At 37.3% G+C, this 22,173-nt stretch overlaps 1 protein-coding gene across 10 annotated transcripts in view; it reads left to right on the forward strand.

Moving 5' to 3' along the window:
- ARHGEF9 (Cdc42 guanine nucleotide exchange factor 9) overlaps positions 1 to 19,901 on the forward strand; it is a 234,645-nt gene extending 214,744 nt beyond the window's left edge. For 9 of the 10 annotated variants that reach the window (XM_027609069.2, XM_027609072.2, XM_027609062.2 and 6 more), the window contains one exon: positions 16,644 to 19,901. In XM_027609069.2, coding sequence (XP_027464870.1) covers positions 16,644 to 16,825 — 182 coding nt within the window. In that variant the 3' untranslated portion in view covers positions 16,826 to 19,901. The remainder of the gene's footprint in view (positions 1 to 16,643) is intronic. The other variant, XM_027609063.2, reaches the window with a different exon arrangement.
- Positions 19,902 to 22,173: the final 2,272 nt, after the last annotated feature.

The following is a 22,173-nucleotide window of genomic DNA, read 5'->3' on the forward strand; positions in this document are numbered from 1 at the left end:
CTAACCCCATCTATAATGCCATGGGACCTTATTAACTCAGTCTACTGCTCTGGAGGAGGGGAAGCCTGTCTGTAAGATAAGCAAAGAGGACAAAGCCAAGCTCCAAGGAAGGCCTTTCTACTTTATGTTTACCTTTTACACTGTCTTAGTTTTAAGAATTGATGTGCAACTTATTGGAATTTGAATACTAATTCCTGGTCTATCAACCTATTTCAGTCTGTCATCATGGAGCTCCATAGGGCCATGAGCAAAACTCCCATCTCCAGAGGCTATAGGACCATCTCAAAATCAAATGAATATCCTAAAGTAACTAAAATAATCTTGAAAAAGAAGAGTAAAGTTGGGGTACTCAATCTATCCTGATTTTAACATAAATTATATAGTTACAATAACCAAGATAGTGTGGTATTGGCAGAAGGATAGACATATTGTATTAGTGGAAAAGAATAGAGAAGCCAGAAATAGACCTACACAAATATGCCCAAGTAATTTTTGATAAAGATGCAAAAGAAATTTAGTGGAGGAAGGGTAGTCTTTTCAACAAATGCTGCTTCAGTCATAGACCAAAAATAAACTTCAACCTAAACTCATACCTTACAAAACTGAACTCAGAATGGATAATGGACTTAAATTTAAAGCTACAAAACTTTTTTTAAAAAAGGAAAAAATCTTCGGCATCTAGAGCTAGGCAAAGAAGTTCTTAGACTTGACACCAAAAGCTTGAACCATGAAATGAAAAATTGATACAATGGACCTCATCAAAATAGACATTTTTGCTCTATGAAAGACCATATGAAGAGGATGAAAAGACAAGTTACTGGCTAGGAAAAATATTTGCAAACCATATATCTGAAAAAACACTAGTATCTAGAATATATAAAGAACTCTCAAAACTCAGCAGTAAAAAAAAAAAAAATACTCCAATTACAAAATGGGCAAAAGATGGATATTTTACTGAAGAGGATTATATAGATGGCAGTTAAACACATGAAAAAAATGTTCAACATTATTAATCATTGGAGAAATACAAATGAAAACTACAATGAGATATCACTACATACATATTAAAATGGCTAAAATAAAAAATAGTGACAACACCGAATGCTGGCAAGGGTGTAGAGGAACTAAATCATTTATTCCTTGCTGGTGAGAATACTAAATTGTACAGCCACTCTGGAAAATAGTATGGTGGTTTCTTAGACACAAAACATACCACTACCATATACCCAGCAATTATACTCCTGGGAAGTTGTCCCAGAGAAATGAAAACTTTCACAAAAAAAAAAATAACCCTCTATATGTTAATTAACTTGAATTTAAATAAAATCTTGGAGAAAAAAAAAAACTCTAAACAAATGTTTATAGCAGCTTTGTTCATGATAGCCCAAACTGGAAACATCCCAGATGTCTTTCAATGGGTAAGTAATTATGGTATACCCATACCATGGAATATTACTCATGAATAAAAAGGAGCCAACTATTGGTATGTGGAACAACTTGGGTGAATCTCCAAGGAATTATGCTGCATGAGAAAAGCCAATCCCCAAAAGTTATATATGGTATGACTCCATTTGTATAACATTCTTGAAATATTATAATTTAGTAATGGGGAACAGATTAGTAGTTTCTAATGGTTAAGGGAGGGTGAGATCAGGAGAGAAGTACGCGTGGTTATGGAACAGTAACTAGTGATTTTGTGATATAGAAATGTCCTATCTCTTCTCTGTGTCCTGTAACAATGTTAATATCCTGGTTGTAATTTTGTACTACAGTTTTGCAAAATGTTATCATTGAACAAACTGAGTAAAGGCTACGAAGCATATCTCTGTATTGTTTCTTACAACTGCATGTAAACCTATAATACTCTCAAAATAAAAAGCTTAATTGAGAAATCAAAATGAACACTTCCCAAACTTTCTCCCTAATATTTTCATGTCATTTGTTGGCACCCAGTACGCTCATTTTTCTGACACTTACCACCTTTGAAAATTGCCTGTTAAAGGACATCATCAAAATGGCAGAATATTTTTCTACTGTCTTCCCCCTAAAAAAAAACACTGATTTTGACAGTCACCCACAGATAAGTGTGCTTTTGTGAAAGTTCAAAAGTCCAGCAGAAAAGTTCCAGACCACCCATGGAGAAGAAAAAAAAACATGATTAGATGCATAGAAAAAAGAGGCCAGTCAATAAAGACTAGAGGAAGTGAGTGCTTTTTCAAATGCAAAGACAGCAACTCAAGACTACAAGGAACATGAAAAATTAAGGAAACATGACATCACCAAAGGAACACAATTTTTTAGAAACTAACCCCCAAAGATATGGAGATATACAATTTTTTCCAGTAAACATTTCAAAAATAGTTTTTTAAAGGAAGTTTATTGTGCTACAAGAAATCATAGAGAGACAATTCAACAAAATCAGGAAAACAATATACAAAACAAGAAATTTAACAGAGTGTAAAAATCATAAGAACCAAACAGAAATTATAGAGCTGAAGAATACAATGAATGAAATGAAAAAAAAAAAATGCAATAGAGAACCTCAACATCAGATTTGAACAATCAGAAGAAAGAATTTGTGAAGCCAAAGACAGAACTTTTGAAATTGTCCAGAGTAAAACAAAGAAAAAAGAATTTAAAAAAGTGAAGAAAGCCTATGGGAGTTAATGGGATAAAATTAAGAGAAGCAATCTATAAAATATTGCAGTCCCAAAAGAAGAAAAGAGGGAGAATGGGGAAGAAAGCTTATTTAAAGAAATAACAAGGATACCTGGGTGGCTCAGTCATTAAGTGTCTGCCTTCGGCTCAGGTCGTGACCCAGGGTTCTGGGATCGAGCCCCACGTCAGGCTCCCTGCTCAGTGAGGAGCCTCCTGCTTCTCTCTCTCCCGCTCCCCCTGCTTGTGTTCCCTCTCTCGCTGTGTCTCTCTCTGTCAAATAAATGAATAAAATCTTCAAAAAAAAAAAAATAACAGCTGAGAAATTTCCAATTCTGGATAGGTATTTGAATTTTCAGCTTCTTGAAGTTCATTAGTTTTCAAACAATTTCAACACAAATGATCTTCAAGATACATTATAAAACTCTCCAAAATCAAAGTCAAAGAGAAAAGATTAAAAGCAGCAAGAGAAAAAAAATCCTCATATACAAGAAAATCCACATAAGACTATTCAAAGATTTCTCAGCAAGAACCTAGCAGACCAGGAGAGAGTGGGATGTTCTTCTTTCAAAGTTCTGAAAGAAGAAAACTGTCAATGAAGAATACTATACCCAGGAAAGTTTAGAAATGAAGGAGAGAGAAAGACTTTCCCAGAGAGAGGGAGAGAATGAGAGAGAGAGAGAGAGTTTTATGGATCCAAGTTAATTTTTTATCTGCATAAAATGGACTATTATAATTATAAGGTGTTTTATGTAAACCTCATTGTAACAACAAAGCAAGCACTTACAGAAGATACACACACAAAAAAAAGGTGAATCAAAGCATACCTGTTAGGAAAACCATCAATTCATAAAGGAAGATAGGAAGAGAGGAAGAAAAGAACAAAATAACTATAAAACAGAAAATAATTAATAGGGTGGCAATAGTAAGTCCTTACCTATCGATAATTACTTTATTATTTTTTTCTACAGTTTATTTAAATTCAAGTTAGTTAGCATGTAGTGTAGTACTGGTTTCAGGAGTAAAATTTAGTGATTCATCACTTACATATAACACCCAGTGCTCATCCCAACAAGGGCCTTCCTTTAATGCCCATCACCCATTTAGCCCATCCACCCACCCACCTCCCCTCCAGCATGTAAATAGATTCAGTTCTCTTGTCAACGTGCATAGAATGGCTGAATGGATAAAAATACAAGACACAACTATACATTGCCTACAAAGGACTAAGTTCATCTTTAAGGATACACATAGCCTCAAAGTTAAGGGATGGAAAAAGATACTCCATACAAGTGGAAGCCAAAAAGAGAGCAAGGGTATTTATCTGATACTTACATCAGATAAATAGACTTTAAGTCAAAAACTGTCACAAGAGACAAAGAAGGTCATTATATAAAGATAAAGGGTCAATTCATCAAGATATAATATATATGTACCCAGAACATAATATATAAATTTTAAATATATATGTACCCAATATGGAGCACCTAAATATATTAAGCAAATACTAACATATCTGAAGGGAGAAACAAATATAATAATAGCAACAATTGACAGATCACCTAGACAAAAAATGATTAAGAAAACATTGGACTGGAAATATATTTAGACCAAATGGACCTAAAAGGCATATAAGGAACATGCCATCCAATAGCAGCAGCTATTTTCTCAAGTACAAATGGAACATGCTCTAGGGTAGTATGTGTTAGGTCACAAAACAAGTCTTACAAATTTAAGAAGACTGAAATCTTATCAAGTATCATTCAACCACAGTGGTGTGAAACTAGAAATCAACAACAGGAAGAAAACTGTAAAGTTCACAAATATGTGGAAATTAACACACTCCTGAACAGCCAATGAGGTAAAGAAGAAATCAAAAGGGAAATAAAAAATATCTTGAGATAAATGTAAGTGAAAACACAACATACCAAGTTATTAGATGTAGCAAAATCAGTTCTAGGAGGGAGGTTTATAGCCATAATGCCTACACAATGAAAAAAATCAAATAAACAACCTAACTTTACACTTCAAGGAACAAGCAAAAGAAGAAAATTTAAGCCCAGTGTTGGCAGGAAAAAAGAAATAACAAATATCAGAGGAGAAATAGAGACCAGAAAAACAATAGAAAAGATCAATTAAATTAAGAGCTGGTTTTTGAAAAGATAAACAAAATTGACAAACTTTTAGCTAGACTAAGAAAAAGGGAGAAGACTTAAATAAAATCAGAAATTAAACAGGAGATGTTACATATGATGCCACAGAAATAGAATCATGAGAGTGATTCTGTGAACAAGTATATACTAACAAATTGGATGACCTAGAAGAAATGAATAATTTCCCAAAAAACATCCAATGTATCAGGATTGAATTATGAAAAAAAGAACATACCAAAAATGAGTAAAAATATTGAATTAGTAAGCAGAAACCTCCCAATAAAGAAAAGCCCAAGAATAAATGGTTTCACTGGTGAATTGTACCAAGAATTTAAAGACTGTCAATCCTTCTCAAATTCTTCAAAAAAACTGAAGAGAAAGGAATACTCCCAAACTCATTTTATGAGACCAGCATTACACTGATACCAAATCCAGATAAGGGCACTTTAGGAAAAGAAAACCACAGGACAATATTCCTGATGCAAAATTTCTTAACAAAATACTAGCTAACCAAATACAAGCACATTAAAAGGATCATACAGCATCATCAAGTGGGATTCATTACTGAGATGCAAGGATGGGTTAACATATGCATCTCAAAAAATTGTAATACACCACATTAATAGAAAGATAAAAATCATATAATCGTCTCAATAGATTCTGAAAAAGCATATCCTTTCATGATAAAAACTCTCATCAAATTAGGTACAGAAGGAACTATGTCAATATAATAAAGGCAATATATGGCAAATCCACAACTAACATCATATTTAGTGGTGAAAGTTTGAAAGCTATTTTTCTAATATAAGAACACAGTGGTGCCCAATCTCACCACTCCTATGCAACATAGTGCTAGAAGTCTTAAGCAGGGAGCATTCGGGTAAGAAAAAGAAGGAGATTGTATCCAAATCAGAAAGGAGGAAGTAAAATTGATTCTGTTTGACTATGACAAGATTTTATGTATTTAAGAACATCTACAAAACACCCACAGCTAACACCGTGCTTAGTGATGAGAGACTGATGCTTTTTCCACTAAGATCAGGAAAAGGCAAGGATGTCCAGTCTCATCACCTCCATTCAACATTGTTCTGGAGGTTCTGGCCAAGACAATTAGGCAAGAAGCAGAAACAAAAGGCATTCAGTTTGGAAAGGAAGAGGTAAAATGTACCTCTGTTTGCAGATAACACAATCTTACATATAGAAAACCCTACAGAATACACACACACACACACACACACACACACACACACACACACACCACTATTGGAGTTAATAAATGAATTCAGCAAAGTTGCAGGATATAAGATCAATATATAAAAATTAATTTTATTTTTATACACTTATTAAAACAATCTTAAAATTAAGAAAATCCATTTATAATGTTAACAAAATATTTAGGAATGAATTTAATAAAACAAGTATAAAATTTATTCTCTGCACACTACAAGACATTGTTGAAATATATTTAAAAAGCTCTACATAGCAAAACATCCCATGTTCATGAATTATAAGACTTAATGTTGCTAAAATGGCAATATTCCCCAAATTGATCTATAGATTCAAAATAATCCCTCAATCACAGTCAACTTCTTTGTAGAAACTGACCAGCTGATTATTTTTAGTTTATTTTTTATTTAGTATTGTTGATATACAATGTTACATTAGTTTCAGGTGTACAACATAGTGATTCAATTTCTCTATACATTATGTTGTGCTCACCACAAGTGTAGCTGCCACCTGTCACCATACAATTCTATTATAATATAATTTACTGTATTCCTTATTCTGTGCCATGACTTATTCATTCCACATCTGGAAGCCTGTATCTCCCCCTTCCCTTTATGCATTTTGCCTACCCCCCTTTCCTCTGGCAAACGTCAAGTCTGATTCTACTTTTTGTTTATTTACTCATTTGATTTGTTTTTAGATTCCACATAAGAGTAAAATCATATGGTATTTGTCTTTCCCAGTCTGACTTAATTCACTTAGCATAATACCTTCTAGGTTCGCCTATGTTGTTGCAAATGGCAAGATCTCATCCCTTTTCATAGTTGTGTAATATTCCATTACACACACACACACACACACACACACACACACAAAACACCTTATATACATCTTCCTTATCCATTCTTCTGCTGATGGACATTTAGGTTGCTTCCAAATCTTGGCTATTGTAAATAGTGTTGCAATAAACATAGGGATGTATGCCTATCTTTTTGAATTAGTGTTTTTGATTTCTTTTGTTCAATATCCAGTTATTGGGTAATATAATATTTCTATTTTGAATTTTTGAGGACATTCCATACTGTTTTCCACAGTCACTGTATCAATTTACATTTCTACCAACAGGGCACGAGGATTCTCCACATCCTCACCAACACTTGTTATTTTTTGTCTTTTTTCTTTTAGCCATTCTGACAGCTATAAGGTGATATCTCATAGTGGTTTTTATTTGCATTTCCTTGATGATTAGTGATGTCGAGCATCTCTTCATGTGTCTGTTGGCCATCTGGATAGCTTCTTCAGAAAAATTGACAAGCTGATTTTAAAATTCGTATGGAATTGCAAGGATTCCACAATGTCTAAAACAATCTTGAAAGGGAAGAATAAAGCAGGAGGACTCACCTCTTGATTTCAAAGTATGGTCCTCAGACCAACAGCATCAGTAACATGTGAGAATGTATTAGAAACACAAATTATCAGGCCCTTCCCCAGACGTACAACAGGTGATTATGTTACAGCCTCAAGTTTGAGAATCATAACTGGCGTAGACTGCAAATGAGATTAACTACACAAGATGAATTTAATTTGCTTTTTCAACCTCCCCATTCTCTGGATACTTCTTTCTTTCTTTATACATAGAAGATAAAAAGAAAGACAAAACATTGATGGAGAGGATATATAAAACCCTATTTCCTAATTAGAACGAAATTCCTTTCCACTTTGGATTTATCTGTTCTGACCAGTAATTTGAATGTGACCTTTGGCTGGTCTAACTTGATTTGCACTTGATACTTATTGTCTAATGGCTTGTTGCTACTGGTAAAATCTTCAGCACACAAAACCAAACATTTAGAATACAGTATGAATAAACATTTTGAACAGAGATTATGTTTCATTATACCTGGCATGGTGTGCTTTATAGCTCTGATTTTAGTTTGAAGACTCAGGGAAGGCAAATAGGTTTCAGAAAATAAAGAAAGAAAGGGCAGGGGAGGGGAGAATATATTCCCCATCTGGCAGATTAAGACAAGAGAGCTAAATTAGTCAGAAGTTTTATAGCAAGGAGAACAGAGGAATATAGTGCTCAAGCATAATTAAGCTATGGAGCCCTCACTGGGGAAGAAGGGGGCTAGGGAACAGCAGGGCTGGCTGAAGGCCTGGACAGAAGAGACCAGGGATTGGAGGGGACTCTGTGGGAGAAGCCCAGAGGGCAAATCAGGACTAGGGTCTCACACCTAAGGACCAGTGGCATGGACTACTAAAGGGCTGGAGTTGGCACTCACGGAAAAAAAAAAGAAGAGGAAAAGAAAGGATTTTGTATGTAGAAAATCCTACAGACTCTATCAAAAACACTTAGATTTAATCAATGAATTCAGTAAGGTTTTAGGATGCAAAATCAACATACAAAGCTCAGTAGCATCTATACACCAACAATGAATTATTCAAAAAACAAAATAAAACAATCCATTTATAAGAGTATCAAAAATGATAAAATACTTAGGAATAAATCTACCCAAGGAGGTTAAAGATGTGTTCACTGAAAACTCTAAGACATTTATGAAAAAAATTATAAACAAAAATAGAAGATATCCTGTGCCTGTAGATTGGAAGAATTAATATTGTTAAAATGTCTGTACTACCCAAAACCATTCTATAGGTTCTGTGCATTTCCTATCAAGATTCAAATGACATTTTTTTACAGAAATAAGAAAAACAATTCTGAAATTTGTATGGAACCTTAAAAGACTGTGAATAGCCAAAGCAATCTTGAGAAAGAACAAAGCTGGAACCATCACACTTTCTGACTTCAAGCTATATTACAGGGGCACCTAAGTGGCTCAGTCGGTTAAGCGTCTGCCTTCAGCTCAGGTCATGATCTCAGAGTCCTGGGATTGAGCCATGCATCAGGCTCTCTGCTCAGCAGGGAGTCTGCTTCTCCCTCTCCCTCTGCATCTCCCCCTGCTTGTGCTCTCCTGTTCTCTTTGTCAAGTAAATAAAATCTTTAAAAAAGCTATATTACAAAACTATGGTAACCAAACAGTTTAGCACTGAGAAAAATACAGATAGACCAAAAGAAAAGAATTTAGATCCCAGAAATAAATCCATGCATATACAATCAAGTAAAATCTGACAAGGGAGCCAAAAATATTCAATAAAGAAGGACAGTCTCTTCAATAAGTGGTTCTGGGAAAATTAGATATTCACATGCAAAAGGAAGAACTAGACCCCTATGTTACACCACTCGCAAAAATTAATGTAAAATGGCTTAAAGACTTAAATATAAAGCGTGGAATCATCAATTACTGTAAGACAACATGAAAGAAAGATCTTCTTGACATTGGTTTTGGCAATGAATTATTGGACATGACACATAAAGCACAAGTAACAAAAGAAAAACAAGTGAGATCAAATCAAATTTAAAGGTTCTGTACAGCAAAAATCAACAAAATAAAAAAGCAACCTATGGAATGGGAAAAATATTTGCAAACTACATAGTATGTGATAAGGGGTTAATATCCAAAATATTAAAGGAACTCGTACTACTCAATAGCAAAAACCCACAAATAACCCAATTAAAAAAGAGGCAAAGGACCTGAATGGATACTTTTCCAAAGAAAATATTCAAATGGCTAATAAGTACACAAAAGGGTGCCCAACATCACACTAATCATCAGGAAATTTAAATAAGTACAATGAGATATCACTTAACACCCGTTAGAATGGCTATCAAAAGACAAGCAATAATAAGGACTAACAAGGATATGGAGAAAAAGAAACCATTGTATACTGTGAGAATGTAAGTTGTACAACCAGTATGGAAAATAGTATGGGGGGTTTGTCAAAAAATTAAAAAATATCTTGATGAAGTCCCAAAAGTTCATTTTTGCTTTTGTTTCACTAGCTTTTGGAGATGTATCTTGAAAGAAGTTGCTGTGGCCGATGTCAAAGAGGTTACTGTCTATGTTCTCCTCTAGGATTTTGATGGATTCCTGTCTCACATTGAGGTCTTTCATCCATTTAGAGTTTATCTCTGTGTATGGTGTTAGAGAATGGTTGAGTTTCATTCTTCTGCATGTCACTGTCCAATTTTCCCAGCACCATTTATTGAAGAGACTGTCTTTTTTCCATTGCATATTTTTTCCTGCTTTGGCGAAGATTATTTGACCATAGAGTTGAGGGTCCATATCTGGGTTCTCTATTCTGTTCCATTGGTCTGTATGTCTGTTTTTGTTCCAGTACCATGCTGTTTTGGTGATCACTGCTTTGTAATATAGCTTGAAATTGGGCAACGTGATGCCCCCAGCTGTTTTTCTTTTTCAACATTTCCTTGGCAATTCAGGGTCTTCTCTGATTCTGTACAAATTTTAGGATTGTTTGTTCCAGCACTTTGAAAAATGTCATTGGAATTTTGATGGGGATGGCATTGGAGGTATAGATTGCTCTGGGTAGCATAGACATTTTTAACAATGTTTATTCTTCCGATCCATGAGCATGGAATATTTTTCCATCTTTTTGTGTCTTCTTCAATTTTTTTCATGAGTGTTCTGTAGTTCCTAGAGTATAGATCTGTTACCTCTTTGGTTAGATTTATTCCGAGGTATCTTATGGTTTTTGGTGCTATTGTAAATGGAATCATTTCTCTAAGATAAAAAGCTTCTTCATAGCAAAGGAAACAGTCAACAAAACAAAGAGGCAACGCACAGAATGGGAGATGATATTTGCAAATGACACTACAGATAAAGGGCTGGTATCCAAGATATGTAAAGAACTTCTCAAACTCAACGCCCAAAAAACAAATAATCAAGTCGAAAAATGGGCAGAAGACATGAACAGACACTTCTCCAAAGAAGACCTACAAATGGCTAACAGACACATGAAAAACTGTTCATCATCATTAGCCATCAGGGAAATTCACATCAAAACCATACTGAGATACCACCTTACACTAGTTAGAATGGCAAAAATTGACAAGGCAAGAAACAACAAATGTTGGAGAGGTTGTGGAGAAAGGGGAACCCTCTTACACTGTTGGTGGGAATGCAAGTTGGTATAGCCACTTTGGAAAACAGTGTGGAGGTGCCTCAAAAATTTAAAAATAGAGCTACCCTATGACCCAGCAATTGTACTCCTGGGTATTTACCCCAAAGACACAGATGTAGTGAAAAGAAGGGCCATATGCACCCCAATGTTCATAGCAGCAATGTCTGCAATAGCCAAACTGTGGAAAGAGCCAAGATGCCCTTCAACAGATGAATGGATAAAGAGGATGTGGTCCATCTATACAATGGAGTATTACTCAGCCATCAGAAAGGATGAATACCCAACTTTGACATCAACATGGATGGGACTGGAGGAGATTATGCTAAGTGAAATGAGTCAAGCAGAGAAAGTCAATTATCATCTGGTTTTACTTATTTGTGGAACATAAGGAACAGCATGGAGGACATTAGGAGCAGGAAGGGAAAAACGAAGGGGGGGAATCACAGGGAGAGATGAACCATGAGAGACTATGGACTCTGAGAAACAAACAGGGTTTTAGAGGGGAGGGGGGAAGGAGATGCGTTAGCCCGGTGATGGGTATTAAGGAGGGCATGTATTGCATGGAGCACTGGGTGTTACACGAAAACAATGGATCGTGGATCACCACATCAAAATCTAATGATGTATGGTGACTAACATAACATAATAAAATAAAAATAAAATAAAAAATAGGACTGCCATATGATCCAGCAATTCCAGTTTGGGGTGTACATCTAAAGGAAATAAAATCACTGTCTCAAAGAAATATCTGCTCCCTATGTTCATTGCAGCATTATTCACAATAGCCAAGACATGGAAACAACCTAAATATCTTTTGGCAAACAAATAGATAAAATAAACATGGATAAAGTACACATACACACACACACACACACACACACGGAATATTCAGTCATAAAAGAAGGAAATCCTGCCTTTTGCCACATCATTTCTGAACCTGGAAGGTATTGTTCTAGGTGAAATAATTCAGAGAAAGACAAATAACGTATGATCTCACTTATATGTGGGATGTTATAAAAATTGAACTCATAGAAACAGAACAGTTTGGTGGTTGCCAGATGCAGGGGGTATGTGGTGGAGGAAATGAGTAAAGGTATTCAAAGGATACAAGCTTATAAAATAAATAAGTTCTGTATAGCATGGTCACTAAAGTTAATCATACTGTATCGTAATTTTGAAAATTTTTAAAGAGCAGATCTTAAAAGTTCTAATCAAAAGAAAAAGTATGTAACTATGTGAGGTGATAGATGTGAAGTAACCTTAACGTGGTTATCATTTTGCAGTGTATACATTACATCAAATCATTGTTGTACACCTTAATCTTATGCAATGTAATATGTCCATTTTAACTCAATAAAACTGATAGAAAAAAATAAATAATCTGAGCAGACCAATAACGACTAAGAAGATTGACTTAGTAATCAAAAACCTCCCAAAAAGAAAAGCCTAGGATCAGATGGTTTCACCGGTGAATTCTATGATTTAAAGAAGAATTAACACCAGTCCTTCTGAAACTCTTCCAAAAACTTGAAAGGAATAGTTCCAAACTCATTTTATGAGGCAAGGATTACACTGACACTAATGCTAGATAAAGACAATACAAGACAATGCAGGCCAATATTTCTGATAAATATAGATGCAAAAATTATCAACAAAATACTAGCAGACCACATTCAACAGCACATTAAAAGGATCATACACCATCATCTAGTGATTCATCTCTAGGAAGCAGGGTTCATTCAAAACATTCAAATCAATAAATGTGATACACCACACTAACAGAATGTAAAATAAATCACATCTCTATAGATGCAATAAAACATCTGACAAAATTCAACATATTTTCTTTTTTTATTAAGTTCAATTAGCCAACATATGTACATCATTAGTTTTTGATGTAGTATTCAACAATTCATTAGTTGTGTATAACACCAAGTGCTCATAATGTCACATGCCCTCCTTAATGCCCATCACCCAGTTACCCCATCCTCCCACCCACCTCCCCTTCTGCAACCCTCAGTTTGTTTCCCAGAGTCGAGTCTCATATGGTTTGTCTCCCTATCTGATTTCTTCCCATTCAGTTTTCCCTCCCTTCCCCCTATGGTCCTCTGCACTATTCCTTATATTCCACATATGAGTGAAACCACATCAACATATTTTCATGAAAAAAACTCTCAATAAATTTTGTATATAAGGAACATACTTCAACATAATAAATGCCTTATGTGACAAGCCTACCAATATTAACAAGCATATTCAGTGGTGAATGGTTAAATGCTTTTTGTCTAATAGCAGGAACAAGATAAGGATGCCAACTCTCACCATTTCTATTCAACATACTGCTGGAAGTCCTACCCAGAGCAATCAGGCAAGAAAAAGACATAAATGCAGAAAGGAAGAAGTAAAATTGTCTCTGTTTGCAGATGACATGATTTCATGTAAAAAAAATCTAAAGACTCTCCTAAGAAATAATATTTTTAAAAAAGCCAATCTGAAAAAATACTAGAATAATAATGGAATTCAATAATGTTTCAGGATACAAAATGTAAGTACAAGAATCATTTGTGTTTCAGTACAATGAACATTGAAAAGAGAAATTAATGTAATAATCCCATTTGCAATAGCACAAAATAGAATAAAGTACTTAGGAATACATCTAACCTAGGAGGTTAAAAATCTGTACACTGAAAACTATTAGATATTTATAAAAGAAAATGAAGAAAACACAAAAAATGAAAAGATATTCTGTATTTATGGATTTTAAGAATTACTATTGTGAAAATGCCCTTACTACCCAAAGCCATCTGTAGATTTATTGTAATCCTATCTCAAATTCCATGGTATTTTTCACAGAAGTAGATAAAACAATTATAAAATTCACATGGAACCAAAAGAGACCCTGAATAACCAAAACAATCCTGAGAAAGAAGAACCAGGCTGGTGGCATCATGCTTTCTGATTTCAAACTTCATTTCAAAGCTATAGTAATCAAAACAATATGGTACTGGCATAAAATCTGACATATAGACTAATGGGAGAGAACCAAGAGCCCAACTATAAACCCATGGTCAACCAATACTTATCAGGAGGCCAGGAATACTCAATGGGGAAAGGATAGCCTCTTTTATAAATGGTATTGGGGAAAATTGTATGTTCACATGCAAAAGAATGTATTAGATCCCTATCTTACACTGCTCAGAAAAATTAACTCAAAATGAATTAAAGACTTAAGTCTAAGACTCAACACCATAAAAATACTAGAAGAAAATATAGGGAAAATACTCCTTGACATGGTTTTGGTAACAAGTTTTTGAATATGACAGCAAAAGTACAAGCAACAGAAAAATAAATAGTGGGACTACATCAAACTAAAAAGCTTATGCACAGCAAAAGAAATAATCAACAAATGAAAAGACAACTTACAGTGTAAGGGAAAATATTTGCAAAACACATATCTGATAAGGGATTAATATCCAAAATATATGAGCAGCACATACAACTCAACTACAAAAAAAAAAAAAAATGGGCAAAGGACCTGAATAGACGTTTTCCCAAAGAAAACATGCATTTGCCCATGTAAATGTTCTATAGGTGTAAGAAAAGGTGTTCAATATTTCTAATCATCAGAACAATGCAAATCAAAACCATGAGATGTTATATTTGTTAGAGTGGCTGTTATCAAAAAAAAAAAAAAACGAGATAACAAGTGCTGGTGAGAATGTGGATAAAGGAACCCTTGGACATTGATGGTAGGAGTGTAAATTTGTAAGCTACTCTGAAAACAGTATGGAGGGTCCTCAAAAAGTTGAAAATAGAGTAGTCATCTGATCCAGTAATCCTACTTCTGAGTATATATGGGAAGAAAATGAAATCAGGATCTCAAAGAGATGTCTGCACCTTCATGTTCATTGCAGCATTATTCACAATAGCCAAGACAGTGAGCAACCTACATATCCTTCAGCAGATGAAGGGATAAAATAAATGTGATATATACAGTGGAATATTATTCAGCCATAAAAATAAGGAAATCTTGCCATTTATGGAAACATGGATGGACTTTGAAGGCATTATACTATAAAAATATAAATACTATATGATCTCATTTATATTGGAATCTAAAAACAACCTTATAAACAGTAAGTAGATTGGTGGTTGCCAGGGCCTGGGATTGAGGGAAGTATCAAGATGTTGGTCAAAGGGCACAAACTTTAGTTATAAGATGAAGAATTCTGGGGATATAATGTATAGCATGGTGACTATAGTTAATATTTTAACTTGGGAGTTGCTAAGAGTGTAGTTCTTAAATGCTCTTACCACCAAAAAGAGGTAATTTTATGAAATGATGGATTTACTAACTAACCTTATTGTAGTAATCATTTTGTTATATATATGTGTGTGTGTGTGTATCAAATCATCACATTGCACACCTGAAACTTACAGAATGTTATACACAATTATATCTTAATAAATCTTGAAAATAAAAGTAAGAACAAAAACAAAACAATGTTGGCTTTTAGAAAATAGCTCATTGCTTCCTACTGAAGTGCCAGTGGCTGACGATGGCTCAATATGATACTGCTTCTAGGGTATTGGGATCAAGTCATCAAACAAAGGCAAACAAAGAAGCTGTAATGTTGAAATTTCAGACATTGGTCTGCAGATGAGGAAGCTATTTGGGAGCAGGAGAGAGGTCTTCACTGCATTCTGAATCATATGCTGTATGCTATTATGTTCTGACTATAGGTTAGGATTAAACTTTAAATTTAACCCCCCCACACACCCTGGAATCCCCTATTCATGTGAATTTTGCTTTGAAAATTGGTTTCACCAAAATATGGTTTCATCACATGGTGTAGAATACTGGATCACTTGTACCTTAACTTTTAGAAACCCATTTTCCAACAAAAGACCTGCTTTGAAGTCAGTAGTTCTTAACCAGGCTCTTTTGACACTTCTGGGGGGGAGTTGAAGAGGGAGAAACCAAATTCATTTGAAATTAAATGGAAATTGTTGGGTGATTTGCAGGACCAAGTCTGGCATAATGGATTATGGTCTCTTGAAAAGAGCTCTGGGGAAGCCTGGGTAGTGCAGTCAGTTGAGCGTCCAACTCGGTTTTGGCTCCGGTCGTGATCTCAGGGTCTGCCCCTCCCCTTGCCCCTGCTCTAGCTCTCTCTCTCTCTCTAATAAATAAATAAATCTTTTTTTAAAAAAAGAAAAGAGCTCTGAACTGAGAAAGAATGTGGATTCTATCCCTTGCTTTATGACCTTGGGTATGACATTTCACCCCAGGTCTCAGTGTCCTCATCTGTAAAACCACTGATGACAACACCACAAGATTCTCAGTGATACCTGAGTAAATGGGAAAGTGTGTATTGTTGCATTAGTCACCATACCATTCCAAAATCTGTTAAGGAATGTACTTCTTCCTTTGGATGATTTTCAGTTCCAGTTCACACTCTCTAAAATAGGCTGCCTTTAATTGTCTGCTCAAAGTGGTCACTGGGTGATTTGGGAAACCCCTTGCTACTTAACTTATACTCTTTCCCTTTGATCTCCCATCTACTCTAGGTGTCAACTCTGCCCGCTCAGTTCCTCCTTCCTACCCACCACCGCAGGACCCGTTAAACCAGGGCCAGTACCTGGTCCCTGATGGCATCGCTCAGTCACAGGTCTTTGAGTTCACCGAACCCAAGCGCAGCCAGTCACCATTCTGGCAAAACTTCAGCAGGTTAACCCCCTTCAAAAAATAATAACTACAGGGAGGCAGATAATTTTAAAATAAAGTAAATAAAATTATATTTATAGATGGACATTTTTTTGGAGAAGCACTGTTGAAATTTATATATATATAAATATATATACCTATATATATTTATATATAGAGAGACACACACACACAAACCCTTGAGTATACACACACACACACACACACACACACACACACACACACACACACAACAGAAGGACCAAAAAAAAAAAAAAACATTTTCTGTTGTTTTGGGGAAGTGAAATCTATAGTTGGTAGGAAGAGGTACCAATGACTTCGAAACATGTGATCCCTTCTTAGAAGTTTTCTGTTCTTACCCTGTCTCCCTCCCCTTTATTTTCAGAAATTGACACTTCTATGTGTTCCTTTTCTTGTTGAGATAATCTCTTTGCTCCCTTGTGAGTGATTCATTGACTTGTCATTATTACCATAGATGTGTTTGTATTGTTTTTATTTTCTTTCCTGATGATACTGATGCTGATAACTTTTGAATTTACTTTGATGTGATGGAGTTTGGGAGTTTGAAATTTCTTTTTTTCCTTTTCCTTTTCAATGGGTAAAGGGAGGATTCCCCTTTCTCTTTTCCCTCAGCTGACCATCTGTGAATGTTTCTACAGCCCGGCAGTTGCCCCAGACAGCTTTTTCCCTGCATCTTCTGTCCTCAGTCGTGCCAGTCTAGACATGCTCTGTTGTGCCCTGTGACATAACTGCTTGATATTTCTATTGCTTTCACTGTGTTTTAGATGTCATAGAGGGATCAAAACCAAACAGAATCAAGGGAGAGTCAGAGTATAATAATTCTGGAGAGGACTTCTGTTCAGGGAACATTCTGCATTTGGGCTCTTCTCCTAGCACTGGGGGTTCCCATGTTATAGCACTGCTGGATCCTGAGCAGTTTTGTATCTGGGGTTTAGTTTGAGCCAGTTTTTCTCTTCTTCAAGCTGATTTGGTTATGGTGTTCCTTGTAGGCCTCTCCCTCCCCTAATCTAAACGATCAGAACTTGAAGCAAAGGGGCTGAGACTCTGCTTCCCAGGGGAGGGAGTCAACTGCCTCTAGCACCAAGTAGGCTTAAAGTTGGGGTTCCCCACTGAAATCATTTCAGGGGCCTGGTCATCCCTGCTTCCATTTTCAGATTACAGGCAGCACTTATAGGAGTCTATGAAGGGGTCAAGACAGATCCCACCTGACCAAGATCATCAGCTGCCTTCAAATTATTGACCTGGACAGGATAAAGAACAGGAATGGGCATGGAAAGAGGCAGCCCTAGCCCAAGATATGTACCTGCAGTTCCTACCACTCAAGTTATGTGAGACTTTCCCCATTGTTAACAGATTGCATGGACAATCTTCCATGATTACTTCCTTCTCCTCTCCCTGTTGTCCTTCTTTCTCCTGTTCTCCTGGCACAGGAAAATTCCTGCTATCAGCATAAAGAACTTCTGTCACTCTAAGAAGGCCCTATTTCCAAAATTCTCCCATCCCAGGACATTGGAAGCAAGTAAGTGAGGAGCCCAGGGAAACTTCCCTATGGAGAAAAGATCTGAGGTAGAGACACTACCCTCAGGCTTACTTTTGGCAGGCTTTATACTTAGGCAAAACTAACTTCTCCCACTAAGAGGCAGGCTCCCTGTGGGTGCAGGAATACCTGTTCCTCCTTCTCACATAGCCCTTAAAGTGGACAGACCTTGAACAGCAAGGAGAATGGAGTACAAAGGAGTGACAATGGGCCCTGCTATGGAGAACCACTCTAATGAGGAATCTGGAAATTGTGAGTATGTTCTGGACTCTAGGAGAAAACTTCATCATGAAAGGACCTCAGCTTACTGAGCAGCAGCCATGGTTGCATGAGGCCCTCAGCATAGCTGACTTGATTGCTGCTCTATGCCTCCTGACCCAGACCAGGCCCTGCCCAGCCTGGGAATCATTCCTCTGTGGGAATCAAATTACAAGCTGTTTGCTTCCATTCCACCACATTCAAATCAGACTTGTGGGGTAAGCCAAGGGTAAGCCTGAGCTGGGCAGGGGGCTGGGGCTCGGGACTGGCCACAACTGCTCAGCAAATGACCCAGCTACTAAAGCCCCACCTTGGCAAGGAACCTGGTGTCCACTGCCTAAGATACAATGGCCTCCCTGGCAAATAGCATGTGTTTCAATGGCTGTGTATACCTCCCTTAAGTATAAATTCTTTTCCTACTTTCTGTTCTCCACTGGGCTTAACCTTGACATGTTTCTCCAGGGGCTAGGAACAAACCAAGAGGGGGTGCTTGGCCAAGTCCCTGGGCCTCTCTTAGCCAAGCCCCCTTGCCCTCCCTCCATGCCCTTCTCCCCTGAGCCTGTGCCCAGAGCTTCAGGATCAGGAATATTACCTCTCATCTACTCAAACCGCTGGCCTCACCAGATGCCAATAACTTGTGAAAACAACAAGAAATCAGTTTAACATTGGTTGGAGTGTTTCCCCAGCCTATGGCAGCAAAGCAGACCAGTGACCAACAGCCCCAAGGGGAGCCCTGTTACCTGGGATTAGGGTCCAGATCTATTCTGTGTCCCCACAGCAGTGCTATCCCCAAGAACTCTGTAAATCTCCTCTATGTGTGCATGGCCCCCAAGCTCCCCTTTTCTCAACTCAATGAGGCCTGGATTTGTTCTCCAAAAGGCTTTGCTAGTGTGTTTTATGGGCCCTGCTGTGGGATAGTCCTAACACAGAAATCTAACTCCTCTTTCTCTCTCCCACTCTCCTCTTCTCTCTATGTGTATAACTCTAATGGATTTATCAAGGACAGCAGCAAGAGAGTTCTGACAATTCTAGTATGAAGCCAAATAGTGATCTTTAGTGCTTTGGGGCTGGGGTGGGCTGGGGTGGATGGATGGGTAACAGTGATTTTGATTACCCCTGCTGCTCTGCATTTGCCAGTTTATTATTTTGTTTCTTCTGATTGTTTGACCCTGTCAAACAAGTGTCAAAGTTGTGTGTTTAAAAAAATGTTTAACAACAAAACTATGATGTTGTAATGACACAAAGCCTTATGAAAATATTTATGGAGTTCAATAAAAGAAGTAAAAATACACTTCTAGGCACATTTTTCTTGCCTGTGTGTGCGCATTTCACTAATTGCAAAATAAAGGGAATTTTCCTGATGGGGGACAGCTTATCCCAATCTAGTCTTGGCCTGCCAGCCCTGTTGTTCCATTGTCAGGCAACTCATGGGCTATCTGTGACCTTCCATGCCCTTTCTGGAAGACAAGTTTGATCCTGTAACCAGGGATGCTTCAAATGTCTTTATACATGGGACTGTTCATGTCACCTGTCCCTTTGATAAGACTTGAGGACCCATTCCTGACCCCATTCCCTTTCCTTGCAGCTACAAATCCAGTACCTGCACTCATGGGAGCTTAAAAGCTGCTTTTTGGATCTAGCCAGAGGCCATATCATATTTTGGTTCTGTCTCCTCAGAAGTAGACACATTCCTTATCCATCCTCAAAGTGGGTGCAGTGACCTTACTGTTGTATTCATCATGGTGTTGCCTGCAAGTTGATGCTCCTTGTTGCCCACAAGGCCCCTATGTGGTGTCTTATCCTGACCATCAGAGAAGCAATAGTGGGTTTGTTTTGGCACTGCCTCACCTGCCTGTCTCCAGAGTGACTAAACGCTAACTCTAATAAAATGCTTATTTACTAAAAGGTGTCAGATAATTGTTCTAAGCTATAGAGTTAGAAGGAAGAGCAGGTGTTTTACCTCTGGGTTAGGGTATGAGCCCTATTTAGGACTAAGGGATGTCCCTAATCCTGGATTTGGAGAAAGTAATTATTAAAACATCTCCTTCAATAAACTTTACCCTTTCTCCATTTCTTGGCGCTCTCATAATTTAACCTATTTTCCTACTGTTGCCACTTTTTCCCTTTCCCATGGGGTCTGTAATCTTTTTTCATCAAACTCAGAACACTCAGTTCTCAGCAGTCCCTTCTCCATCTTGCCAGTTCCCAGCTTCATCAGCTTCCAAAGGTGAATCTCAATTATGCTCTGGTCTGAGTACTCCCTGACTACCTTCTGAGGGTCCTAGAATGGTGAGTGGGGAGACAAATGCTGGAGGGTCTTACATTCTGGGATGCAGCTGATTCTCTCCTAAGGTACCTAAAATCAGCATGTCTCATCACCAGAAGAATTATTTCTGAAAGCCCCATATGGTCCACATGATCATCCATATTCTTTATTACCATAAATAATGGCTCTACTACTTATCAAGCTTATTTGTTAAGAGCATTTACCCACTTGCTACCCTCAGTTTTGTTACAAGGTACACTATATTCACTGTTGAGAGTGCTGCTTGCCTAATTTTTTGATGAAAGTGCCACTTGCCTAATTGTTTCCAATTTGCCTTTTCTAATTACTAAATTTCTCCCCTTGACTGGGGACAGAAAGTGCAGCAGATTTAAAGTATCATTTTTAGGAGGCTTTCAAAGGGGAGGGCCTTAGCCCATCCCAAGATCATTGTATCAAGGACGATGGCTTCTTATTCTACTTTTCCCCAGGATCTTGTGGGAAGCTCAGGGGTGGAGAGAGAGAGAGATCTGTGGTGTGCCCAGATGACCAGAAATAGAATAGAGAAAGGAGATTTCCCAGCTTCCAGGAAAGGCCTCTTCCTAGAACAACTCATCCCTGACCTATCTGTATCCTGGGAAGTTTCCCACCAGATCCGATGCAGGAGGCTAATGGCTTGCTTATAAACAACAGTTGCTCCTATTTTCAATGACCTTACCATATACAGGGTCTCATGTAATCCTCTTCACAAACATTTGGCAATGGGGTTATTAACCGCGAGGTTATTTAACACGAGAGGCCAGCTCATTTGAAGTGACTAGTCAAGGTTCCCCAGCTTGTGAGTATTCATCACCTAAAACTCAGCCCCATTCAAACTGATCTCAGAGCTACTTCCTCTCAGAGTGTTTCTGGGGCTGTATGTGTTGGGAAAGAGCTGGACAAAAGTATGAAATGATCTGATACTAAAGTGAATGAGTGTCACTCCTGTGACACTCTCCTTGAGAGCCCTTTTAAGTTTTCTAATACAGTCTTCCAACATGTGAATGCAGCCATAGGTCCTTTTGTCTCTAGTACCAAAAGCAAGTGGGATAAGGACCAAAGCTTCTGCTTATTTCACTGAGGCCACCACTGTGCCTCTTGGCCCACTTAGATTTTGACCTCTTTGGGATTTCCTTATTCATACTGACCTGCTCACTACTGGCTCCCAGAGGCTTTTGTCCTAAAATATGGGGCTGATGAGGTAGATCTTGTTTGCCCAGGCCTTTACCTGCCAGGTCCAAGGTAGGATAATGAG

This window comes from Zalophus californianus, chromosome X (genome assembly GCF_009762305.2).
Source record: "Zalophus californianus isolate mZalCal1 chromosome X, mZalCal1.pri.v2, whole genome shotgun sequence".
Taxonomy (NCBI): Eukaryota; Metazoa; Chordata; class Mammalia; order Carnivora; family Otariidae; genus Zalophus; species Zalophus californianus.